At 48.7% G+C, this 11,922-nt stretch overlaps 1 protein-coding gene across 1 annotated transcript in view; it reads right to left on the reverse strand.

Annotated features, from left to right (window-relative positions):
• The window catches only part of ZC3H3 (zinc finger CCCH-type containing 3), a 186,707-nt gene extending 175,046 nt beyond the window's left edge, over window positions 1-11,661 (reverse strand). The window contains exons 1-3 of the mRNA XM_055703962.1: window positions 11,590-11,661; window positions 8,031-9,426; window positions 5,602-5,798 (exon numbers count right to left, since the gene is read on the reverse strand). Of these exons, the coding sequence (XP_055559937.1) occupies window positions 5,602-5,798; window positions 8,031-9,426; window positions 11,590-11,635 (1,639 nt within the window). The 5' untranslated portion in view covers window positions 11,636-11,661. The remainder of the gene's footprint in view (window positions 1-5,601; window positions 5,799-8,030; window positions 9,427-11,589) is intronic.
• Between the last annotated feature and the right edge of the window lie 261 nt (window positions 11,662-11,922).

Here is an 11,922-nt window from a genome sequence, read left to right on the forward strand (position 1 = left end):
CATTCTGTCCCAGCGCAAGATCTGCATTAAAATACCTGGATGAACAGACCGCTAACTGCATTAGAAATGCTTCACCACTCTACCACCCCATCTGAGGAACTTCCATTTGGGACACATCCCAATTTCTGACCAGTTATTAAATGTTCCATTTAACCAAATGAGTATTTTGGAGTTAAATGATAACAGCTACAGATATCACACTCATCATGAGAGCAGCCCAAATAATCCCAAGAGAACTGCTACTAGTCTGCCACTTTCCGTTTTGTTGCTAGTATGACCACTGATCCTTAAACGAAAACACAGCGATTCCCACAGAAGCCAAGTGCCTCTGAATACAGACCATCACAAACACCAATCTGAAACCGAGTCTCAGCAGTGGCTGGCACAGCCGCACTGCTGCGCAAGATCAAACGGGTCCATTTGGATCCAAAAAGGGAATTGTAGAGTCAGGATACTGACAGGTCTTTGCGTTACATGCTTGGGAAAGGCAGGACCAATGACTTCAGTACGTACTGCAGAATTCATGCCATGTATCCCAAGAGCCTGTTTAACAGGACAGACAAGGAAACAACAAAGCTGTGTCACAATGCCACCTGCATCAGCAGGGAAGGAAGGGGCTGACCCAGTTTTTTGCACTCATGCTGCAGTGCACCTTTAAGGCACGGTCCCCAGCTGTCCTTCTGTCCCCAGCCCTGACACACACAGGTTTTATCCGACGTGGGATCCCACAGCTCCCTGGGAATGCAGACATGCCAGATGCTCGCTCACCACACTGGCATGAGCACCAACTGGATCCAGGCTCCAGCACAACCACATCCATCCAGCAGGATCATGAGCCCAGCATGAACCATCTGGCTTTTTGATCTGTTTGTTAGCTAAACTGTGCATGTTCAGACTCAAGATGACAAACTAATCAGAGGTAAGCCACTCAGCTGGCCCAGGACTGTCACCAGTCTGCTCCCAGCAAGAGAGGCGATGGGTGTTGCTTCAACATCAAGCCAGAGACTGAACATCAGTCTCACTGCTCCATTTGTGCCCTACTCTGCTCCCAGAGGTTCTCAGTAACAAATGGCAAGACTTAAAATCTACCACCTGATTAATATCCCCACTTTGCACAAGCAAAGAGAAATAAAAACAACCCTCTCAAAATCTCTCTGATAACCTGAGAGGCAGGAATTGAACCCACAAGCCTTGACTTATTCCCAGCTCACTACAGGAGTGCTGTGAAACCAGAAGACACCCACTATATATGTAATTATATGTTTAGAGGCACAAAACGTGAGTGATGTCCGAGCTGCTCCAAGCCCTATCTGTGGCTACACTCTCTTATCAGACTTCGAAATGCTGCCTTGAAAATATCCTTGCCCCATCCAGCATCTAACAACCTTTTTTCATACTAGACCCTACATGTCTCCCTGTGGAAAAAAAAAAAAAAAAGAATCCTAATGCACGTAGGAACAGTCCAGCAATAATTCAACAGCTGTAAAAATCCAGAGCATAAGAAGAGTTCAACACATTAAGCTAAAATACACTGCCTAGGATTTAACCCTCTCTCAAAAGAAAAGCCTTAAGGTATAAAGGATTCAAACCTATAAACTCAATTCCAATCAAAGGAAGCAAATCCACAGGCTAATTATGAAGGTAAACATGAAGGGTCGAGGTCTGCTGGACATAAGTTGCTTGGCCTCCATGCTACAGGCATGGCTGCTGCTAAGAGGAAAGTATGTGTGGGGCAGGCACCTTGCTAGTCCTTCGCCATAACTGGATGCCCAGCAAGCAGCACCAACCCTGCCAAAATTCATTTGGCAATTTTAAAGCAGTCAAGACTCTTGCTGAATTTCTAACTGGAGAAGCAAAGCAAATGTGCATCGCTCAGCAGCTGCCTCACAGAGCAGCCAATGGCACAGGAAAGAGCAAATAAAGTCCTTTGGGATCCCCTGAGATAACAGTACAACAGAAGTTAGATTACCAGCAACCATCTACCCACATGATATCAGCATTTAGCACTCTATGTCCCAGCAGCAAGGGGAAAGCCTGTAAGCACAGTAGAGAAAAGATGACAAGAACTCTCAAACTTACATTGCTGTGTCGTATCTTACAGAGCCTCTCCAGGAAGGGGATGTGCAGCCAAGTTCTCATAGTCACCATGTCAACAGGAAATATACCCAGCAAGAGATCTCAACTGCACAAAGTCCTCCTAGCAGAAAGATGTATTTAATTCAGCTCTGCAGAAAGGCTGGACAAAGCAGCAGCAAACACAGCAGAAATAACCTTATACCCTCCTCCCTGGGGAGGAGAAAAGCAGCCTAAGGAGTTCTTTTAGAGCTTCCAGTGAATGGATCCCAGTGCCACTTGATAGTCCTTTTTCCAGTCCAAATAATGCCTCATCCACCAGAGTATAATTCCTCTCCACCACAGAAAGCAAGAAAGAAATTTAGAAGCCATTTCATAATTACGGTGAGGAAGCATTTTTAATTCACCATCTAAAGAATCAGTGTCCGTGCTCCCATTAGCACAGCGAGGCACAGCAAAAAGTATTTGTGGCATTCATGAAGTGAGGAAGAGTAGTCTCACATGTGCACACCCAGATATACGCACCAGAAAAGGCAGGCAGGATATTTACTTCTAGTCATTTTAAGAACCAAATCAAGACACTTTTTTTATAGCAGGTACTGCAGTTTGCAAAGAAAGAGCCACAAGGCATGGTCACCAAGTTTTATTAAAGCAGATACCAGGTTCCACATCTCTGAGCTAAGACTGAGAAGTGCACAGATGCAAGCCAGAAAACAACATAGTCACTTCAATGCAGACAACTCAACTCTCCGAAGTCAGGGTTTTGGCTGTGCTAGGTTTGGCTACATCTGTCAGGAATGGTTTGATAGTTTGATCCGCTTTTGAACAGGTCAATGAACTATACACTCTCCCAAAGTCACTTCCAGACACATATTCCATTTTTTCCCCCCTACTTTCCTAGACTTCTTTATTTGCCAACTTTACTTTGAACAAAGCCAGGAGCACAACTGTATTTCCACTCTATCTACATATTTTCACCCCTGTGCAGTTTAAAATTATATTTTTTTTTTCAGTATGGGAACATTACCTTCAACCAAGGAGCTAGAACTCAGAATACATTCCCAAAAGACACAGGCTTTTGGCAGCTGCCACTCAGGCTTCCAGGGGGGCAGAAGATTTTGATCCATTTTGTATACTCTTAACCTATGTGAAAGCTTCATTTCACTGGGCTTATGTTTTTACTGAGAGCTTCTAAAAAGAAGAGATGTTTGCCAAGTCAAGCGAGATGGGTGCTAGGAGCCTTCCCAAGGCAGCAGCTTGAGCACTGTGATCTCCTCAATGGCACACACAGCTGACCAAACTACAGTGAGGCCACTGCTCTGCACAAATCCAGGTGTAAACATGAAGCCACACAGAGAACAAGGATCTGGTTTAACCTCAGGTCTGTTCCTGGATCACCCGAACAGCTTATATCCCTGTAACCAGCAGGGTCTCAGTTTCCTCATAGGTAAAATGCTTTGCAACCCCAAATTTCTCTGTCTCTCCAAAGCCTACTGTAGAGGTGTTAGCATCAGGCTCTCAGCAAGCACAGTACGTTCTTTAAAAAAGAGCTTTACAGCATGAAGATTTATTCAATTACTTGTACTGGATATGCCGCACTGGAGAAAGGTCCCCATCAAGTAGTTTGTGAGATATGAGCCCTAAATTCACCCCAGAATAGCCAGTGGACAGTTCTGGGGAGACTGAAGGGCTGCTTCCCTCCTTCTACACATCACCCAAGGAAGAAAAGCCTTGTTGCCCCCACATCACCATCACAGTTGGGTCTGGCCACATGCTATATCCACCACCTCTAATTTCAAAGATCACAGAAGCACAACCACAGTGCAAGTATGACCAAGACCTCCAACAGTACATGCTGCCTTCACATACTGCATGAAAACTTCTAACACAGCATCTGGAGGTGCAGTCTTTGTGCCTTTCCAGCCACCAAAAGGATTGGCTGACATCCTTAAATGGAGCAAGATTCAGCCCCAAAGCCAGGCAACTGCTTGAATGCTGGATCATCAATGCAACTGCACAAATGCACATATTATTCTCCTTATTGCCCTTTACAGTGTGTTTCAAACTGCCTTTTACTTAGGTGTCTGTCAAGGGAGACCTTTGAGAGAAATCATATTCTTCACAACCTGCACTGAGATCAGATGGTAGCATTTTTATTCTAGTTAGGAAGCCTATGTTTATTTAACTTTCCACCAAACTCCTCTAGTTTAATAAATTCCCATTAGTTTTGCATTAATTATTCCTGAACCCAAGATCTTCTTGGAAGGTGGCAAATGTATGAGGAAATACAGAATAGTTTTGTAAGAGAACTTGTCAGAGGAAAATTTTAGCAGTAATTTGAGTAAATTATGGCAAAAATATCAACGGACTGTTCAAATACTGATAGTTGCCATTAAGCCTCTCCCGTGAGTCACTGCTTGCCTCCTAAAGCACCAGAATGAAAATTCTGCTCCCAGCATCCCTCCCATCCCTCCAAATCCATCTTCAAACACACACATGAAGGGAAAAATCCCTTTATTCTCCTCCCACAAAAAGCTTTTCCCTTTCCTGAACAGCAAGCCCCCCATTCTTGTCTTTTCATCCATCAAAACACAGTAACATCTCAATGCAGTGATTTGTCTGAATAAGAATTAATTATAATCACACATGTAAACTCACTAGTTGAAATTCTGTGGTTTCCTGCTCTGTCTTCCTGAAAACAGAGGCTCAACAGCTTTTACTTTTGGAGGTAGCTCACAGCTACATCACGGCCTTAACAGCCCTCCCAACTCAAGCAATGCCTACCCACAATGTCACTGGCCACCTTGCTGTACATCAACAAGCACAGCACAGGAACAAAACATGCTTCAAATACATTTGAGGAAACTGAATCTCAGGGGAGCAGAGCCACTTGTCCACATAAATGGCCACTGAATAGCAGAATCAGACTTTGAGCCAGAAACATCACGAAAACATTTCGCACACGCGTAGGTGTAGCTGATTTCTACTCTGACCATTGCCAGCCCAAGCCAGCACACATGGATGTAAACAAAATGGACATGGTATTCCTCTGATTATTGCTATTTTAAGCAAATTTCATACAAAACCTAGATGCCCACAGACATGGAACTGGGAAACAGGTGCATTAGGTAGGTCTATAGTTGCTAGAGGGGTGTCTCACAGCATGCACAAGCTTTTACCCAGTGCAAAAAGAAAGATTAGTCTCACAGAAGTATTACTGCCTCTGCTACCCTCTTCCTTCCTTGAGCACCTTCCTGTACGATGCCTGCAAGTCCAGCAAAACCACACTAAAAGCAAGAAGCAACTTTAAAATGGCCTTGTCAGGAGATGTCAAAGCACAAGACAGCTCTGAGGTAAGGCAGAATTTTTTTACTCCACCCAAACTTCTCCTCAGTGTTTGGTCCAGGACTGACAATAGCAGATACATCTCCTGGAGGACTCGGTAACTCATTTCCAAACCCAAGAGTGTCCCCTGGAACCACTTTGCAGTCAGCGAGCACTGTCATCCCTTGGGACAGCTGTTCCTACCTTCCTTGGTAGAGACCTGCATCCCAGGGACCGGCAGCCTGCAGAGCCTGTGCGTGGAGATCTGTACCAGGCCCTTGGGAGAGGAGCGTTTCAGTGGCACAGAAGGTTTCCCCCGCAAAGAGTTTTTCTTCCTGAGATGGAAGTGGCTTTTCAGAGGCACGGTGGGTGAGGAGCTGTTCTTCTTATCTGTCAGGGAACTGTGAAAGGGAACACCACACAGTTAGAAGAAAGGAGAGAGGTGACCAAAATGTACTCAGTCCCCTTTCCTAGCACTGAGAGGAGAAGCTGGATCACCAAGCTCCACACTGGTCCCCTACCCAAGGGTGCTAAGAAGCACTGAACAGAAAATTGCAAGTAAATAGACAAGTGTAATGAATTTCTGGCAAAGCACAGATGGAAAATGAGGTATTTGACAGCCTAACTTGACTCATTCCCTTTTGCTTTCTGCTCAGCGGATGTGGGTGAGAGGATAGACTCATAGAATCATTTTAAGTTGGAAAAGATATTTAAGATCATCGAGTCCAACCGCTAACTCAGGACTGCCAAGCCCACCACTGAACCATGTCCCCAAGCACCACAACTATGCATTTTTTAAATATGCTCAGGGATGGTGATTCCACCACCTCCCTAGGCAGCCTCTTCCAGTGCTCGATAACCCTTCTGAAGAAAAAGCCAATCTAAACCTCCCCCCGTGCAACTTGAGGCTGTTTCCTCTTGTTATTCGGGAGAAGAGACTGACCCCCACCTTACCACAACCTCCTTTTAGGCAGTTGTAGAGAGTGATAAGGTCTCCCCTCAGCCTCCTTTCTGCAGACTGAACAACCCCAGTTCCCCCAGCTGCTCCTCGTAAGACTTGTGCTCGACCTTTTCACCAGTTTTGTTGCCCTTCTCTGGACACGCTGCAGCACCTCAATGTCTTTCTTTTAGTGAGGGGCCCAAAACTGAACACAGGATTCACCAGTGCCAAGTACAGGGGGACAATCACTTCTCTAATCGTGCTGGTCTTTAGCAAGATGGGGGGGGGGGGCTCATCTCCCCAACTGCCAAAAAATCCCAAACAACCCCAGCTTCTCCAGGCACCTTGCTCCAGAATGATCCACCCACAGCCAGATAACCCAGCAAACCAGGAGGGCAAGGAAGGGATGGAAACCTGTGATGAAGCACTGAGCAGAGGATCTTGAAAATAGAAGCAGGAATCAAGGCACCAGATTCTCAGTCTTTGCCGTTTACCAGCTCACTGCATCACTCAAAATATTTAGGCCACAGCCCTCAATTTTCAAGAGCTCAAGCTTGGCATTGTTGTAGTGAGAAAGGAGCCAACCACGTGTCCGCTACACTGAGGGTATCTCTAAGTTCAGTGATATAGAGGTCACACAGCTGTGCCACCAACCCTCACCTCCTCCTGTTTATCCCTTCCCTGCAGCACAGGCTGGGCTTGCATACGGCCCTGCTGAGAAACACAGCTTTCCCACCGGGAGCACAATGTGACTAAGCCCTTGCAGCACTTCCACGACACACCTGCTTTCAGAGAAAGTTTGGTCCCAATCTCTTATCTGTTTCCTCTAGACTCCCAGCCTGGTGCAAAACCTTTTTACAGATAACTCAGCCCACACACCTTTTCCTTCCGCCAAGCTTCATTTATAAACGTCCCATTGTACTCTGTCCCTATCAGACATGGCCAGGGGGAAGAACTTGCTCCACAATACCCCAGGAGTATCTGCTGATCTGGCACACCACACGCTCCCAAGGTAGCTATGACAGCCACAGATCTGTCACTGATTTGACAAGAAGAAGGAAGAACAAGAGCCTTCAGGGAGGACACTTTGGGTTACTGGTGGATAGCACAAAAGGATGGCACCCAAGGGATGGAAGTACCAGCAGAGCAGCACAGATAGCACTTCTTCTACAGTAGAGCGTGCACAACTCACCTCCCATCCCTGCTCCATCCCAGGGTCTGCACAATGCTTTACAGGAACAGATAGTACATGATACAGCAATTCAAACCACTTCTCCTTTCCCCAGCCCCCAATGCAACAAGGTTATGCAAGTTTGAAAATAAATCGAGACAGCTCTTTCCTTCCCTTGGAATATTAGTCTGTTATTCAGGTCAGGGAGGAGTCTCGTGAGTGCTGCAGAAGTCTTTGGAGAACAGGGGTGGGAGCTAAGAAGAAAACCCAGCTCTGTTTCAAAGGTTGAAGTCATAGTTACAGAGCCTGCAAAAGCAATTAAAACCTGAAGCCTTCCAACCCTGGAAAGCAGGATGCCTCCAGACAGAACAAAGTCACCACACTTCAAAAGCAAAAGGCACATACATATACCCTTCCAGTTTACAGTGCTCACTGGAATTTCACTTATAGCCACAACTTTGCCAATCAACACAAAACCCAACAAGTGTGACGACACCACTCTGAAGATGACCAACAACTTACCCCGAGTTTCCTTTTCTCTTGATGATTTTTGTCCGACTCTTCACTTTATAACTGGAGAGCACAGCATCACCAGAGGACTTTGCGCCACCAAGACCAACAGCGGCAGCACTCTGAGGTGGTGGGGCAGCACCAGCTCGAGGGAGGTTTGGAGCTGGAGGCTTTATCTGATCCTCAGATCGCCACCTGAATGCTGACTTGGAGGTGGAGGGTGAGGTCTGCAGGCTGGTGGCTTTCCACTTATACTTGCTGGGAGAAACACCTAGTTTAGACTGCAGTCCCGATTTCTTCAGCTTTACTCCCAATTCTGCTTTTGGTGATAGTTTAGCACCTCTGTCCGCTCCACCAGCAACCTTCTTAGCACTTTCAGAAGCTCTAGGGCTGACCCACCTCTTCACAGTACAAGAGCATTTGCCAGGGTTTGCAACCCACGTGTAATTAGTTTTCCTGAACTTTGGAGCTTTGCTGGAGATGGATACTGAGGCAACTCTTTGGAGACCAGCAGCTTTGGGGACTACAGAAAAACTGCTCATCCCAACCACCAAAGTTGCAGCCTGAGCAGATCTAGAGCATGTCTTGCCATTTCCAAGGAGCTTCGGCTCTCCGAAAGCATCTCTGACTTGCTCACAACTAGACTGCCCTGGAGCTGGTGGTTCTGACTTCCTTTGCACCAAGTGCCGAGCTGGCTCGCGATCTGGCAACACCAAAGGCTGCTGTGGCTCTGATTTCAGTGTCACAGCGCTTTCACTGGTGCTTCCGCAGGAGGCAAGGGAGCTCCTGGCCACGTCACCAGACAGACGCACCATTCTAGGCTTATCTGACATGCTCACGTACGCTGAACTCACAAACCGGTGAGATGAACTAAATGAAACTGAGAGAGAGGGTCTTCTCTCTTCACTTCGGCTTGTGTATGAAGATTTCTGCACATTTTTACTGTCGCTTGGAGCACTGACCACCGTTTTCAGCCCAGAAAATTCACAGTAAGAACCCACATCAGCAAAGCCTTTCATATCTACAAATGGGCCAGCCCTCTGTGGCAGCTGGATCCCCACAACTATATTACCATCTGTGGTTAAGTCCACATGTCTCTCCGGAGACGATTCTGGTGGTTCAGATGCCTGGCTGTCCCCATGGCTTCCAAAAGCCCAAGATGTGCTGGCACCTCCACCACTTCCAACCTCACATGCTGATCCCAGCGGCCGGTTGACAAGAGAGTATTTTTTCCTCCAGGAGTGACCTTGGCGCAGCTGGAAATCCCTGGAAGCCTGCTGGGGGTACCTGGCTGAAAATGCCCCCCTCCTGTTGAAGGCAGGCTGGTGGGGGTTGTTCCACCTCGGCAGTGCAGGTGGCAGCGGCCGTGGTGCATCCCCATGTGTGTTTTTATGGTCATTTATGAGACCTAAGGAAAAGAAGACAGGGACTGTTAACCACCATTCCTACAGGAGTTTGGCAGCATCACAACGTTGGTTTTCCTTGTGCTGCAATGAGGACAATCACTCCACACAGTCTTGCGCAGGCCACATTTCACATAAGCAGTGCTGGAAGGAAAAACTTAAAACAAGTATCTCCCTCAATCCTCACAAAAGTCAGCAACAAAAGTGATTTTGCAGGAGAGCTCAATGCAGGTCTGAATCACATTCACCAACACACCCTTAACACACTGCACTAGTGCTGTCAGCCACATTTTGCCCCTTAAACAATCTTTTTTATGTGCCAAAACAGACATGTGAATTATTGGTTTTGGAGACTAATTTTTAAAAAAAATGTTAATTTTATTTCCAGATATCTTTTCAGAACAGTCTCTGAGTGCCTGCAAGTAGTCCAGCACAGCCACTGCCAGCCCCAAACACAAAGCATAGACTCACAGAATCATTTAGGTTGGAAAAGACCTTTAATATCCAGTCTGACCATTAATCCTAATGCTGCCAAGCCCACCACTGAACCATGTGCCTAAGCACCACATCTACACATCTTTTAAATACCTTCAGAGATGGTCACTCAACCTCTTTCCTGGGCAACCTCTTCCAATGCTTGTCAACCCTTTCAGGGAAGAGATTTTTCCTCATATCCAATCTAAACCCCCCCACAAGCAACTTGCAGCTGTTTCCTCTCATCCTATCACTTGTTACTTGGGAGAAGAGACTGACCCCCACCTTACTACAACCTCCTTTCAGGCAGTTGTAGAGAGTGATAGTCTCCCCTGAGCAGCCTTTTCTGCAAGCTAAACGCCACCAGTTCCCTCAGCCACCCCTCATAAGACTTGTGTTCTAGACCCTTCACCAGCTTCATTGCTCTACTTCAAAGCAGCAATGAGGAGGCTCCGAGGCAGCCCCAGTTTTGCTGTTGAGTCACTGCACATCCTTCTGCCAAGCCACTCCACCTCCCCGGTGCTTTGCTCTACTAACAAAGTTGTTTGTATAATACATACATGTCAATTAGGGAGGGTCTGCACTTGTTAAGCCTCAGTGTTTAGGAAAAACCTTTCAGCAAAAGGGATTATCAAAGGATTTTTAATACTTATATTTTAGGGATACGTCAGTATAGAAAAGTTTTTTCTACACAAGAGGTCACAGAGCCACCAAAAGAGCAGCGTCAGCAGATCCCTCCTGGAAAAGGCAAGGACCATGCTCTCCTCCCTCTCATTACACCCCTGCCACGTAGGAGCTCCTGGACAGAGGCAGATCCCCCACAAGGCCCAAGCAGTTTCCAGCCTTACTAATGAAGGAAAATTACTTTGGGGTCTATAAATAGTGAGTGAGTGCTAAGAATAAGCACTGATGCTCACCAGAGGTAGGAAAGGGCACGCAAATATATCCCCCCTGCACTCATCCACCCTGCCGAGGAGTCAAGGGACAGAGGGCGAGGGGCACATCCCACCTCTGTGCCACCAGCCCCGGGGGACATGGGGGAGGGGACACCTCCAGCCCCCAGCCAGGAGGGTCACAGGCCCTATAAGAACGAGCAACATGGGGGAACTCCCTACCGTGGGGACCTCTGAACCCCTCCGGTGCTCTCCTCCCTCCTTGCCTTGGCCCATCCAGCACTCGGGGGTCTCTCCCCTCTCCCACCTCTTGGGCCCTTACCAAGCCTCAGCCCTCCCCTCCCCGGCACTCCGGGTTCCTCTCCGTTCCCCTCCCCCACAAAACTCCCAGGCCCGCCGTCAAAACCTGTCCCTTCCCCCCAGACTCCAAAGTCCCCTTCACAGCCTGCCCCTCCCCCCCAGAAGGCTACAGGGTCCCCTCAGAACCCGCCACTCCTCCCCCCCGGGTCCCCTCACAACCCGCCCCTCCCCCCACCGGGAGCCCTCACAACACGCCGCTCTTCCCACACACAATCCGCCCCTCCCCCCCATCCCCGGGTCCCCTCACAACCCGCCCCTCCTCCCTCCTCCCCCCTCCCCCGGGTCCCCTCACAACCCGCCCCTCCCCCTCCGGCTCCCTTCACAGCCCGCCCCTCCCCCTCTTCCCCCTCCCCTGTTCCCCTCACAACCCGCCCTCTTCTCCCCCAAGACTCGGTGTCCCCTCACAGCAGCCGCCCCACCATTCCCCCGGCCCGGCCGTACCCTGCAGCTGGCAGATCTGCCGCCACAGCTGCTCCCTCTCTTCCATCCCCGCAGCGCTCCCGCACACCCCCGCCCCGCCACGTCATCACCCAGCGCCGGCCGTTGGCCGGTCACGTGAGCGCGCAGCGTCACGTGGCGCCCGCAGCCGCGGCGGCCGTCGCTTAGCAACGGGGGCAGCCACGGCCTGCGCGGCCGGCCCCGGCTCCGGCCCAACGCCCAGCGCCTCCGCTCACGGCTGGCGCCGGCTCCCGCCGCCCCCCGTCCCCAGCCTGAGCTGGCCTGGCTCTCTTCAACCTCTGTCCCATGCCCTGCCTAATCCAGCTGTCCCCATTT

Source organism: Falco cherrug, chromosome 3 (genome assembly GCF_023634085.1).
Source record: "Falco cherrug isolate bFalChe1 chromosome 3, bFalChe1.pri, whole genome shotgun sequence".
NCBI classification, from domain to species: Eukaryota; Metazoa; Chordata; class Aves; order Falconiformes; family Falconidae; genus Falco; species Falco cherrug.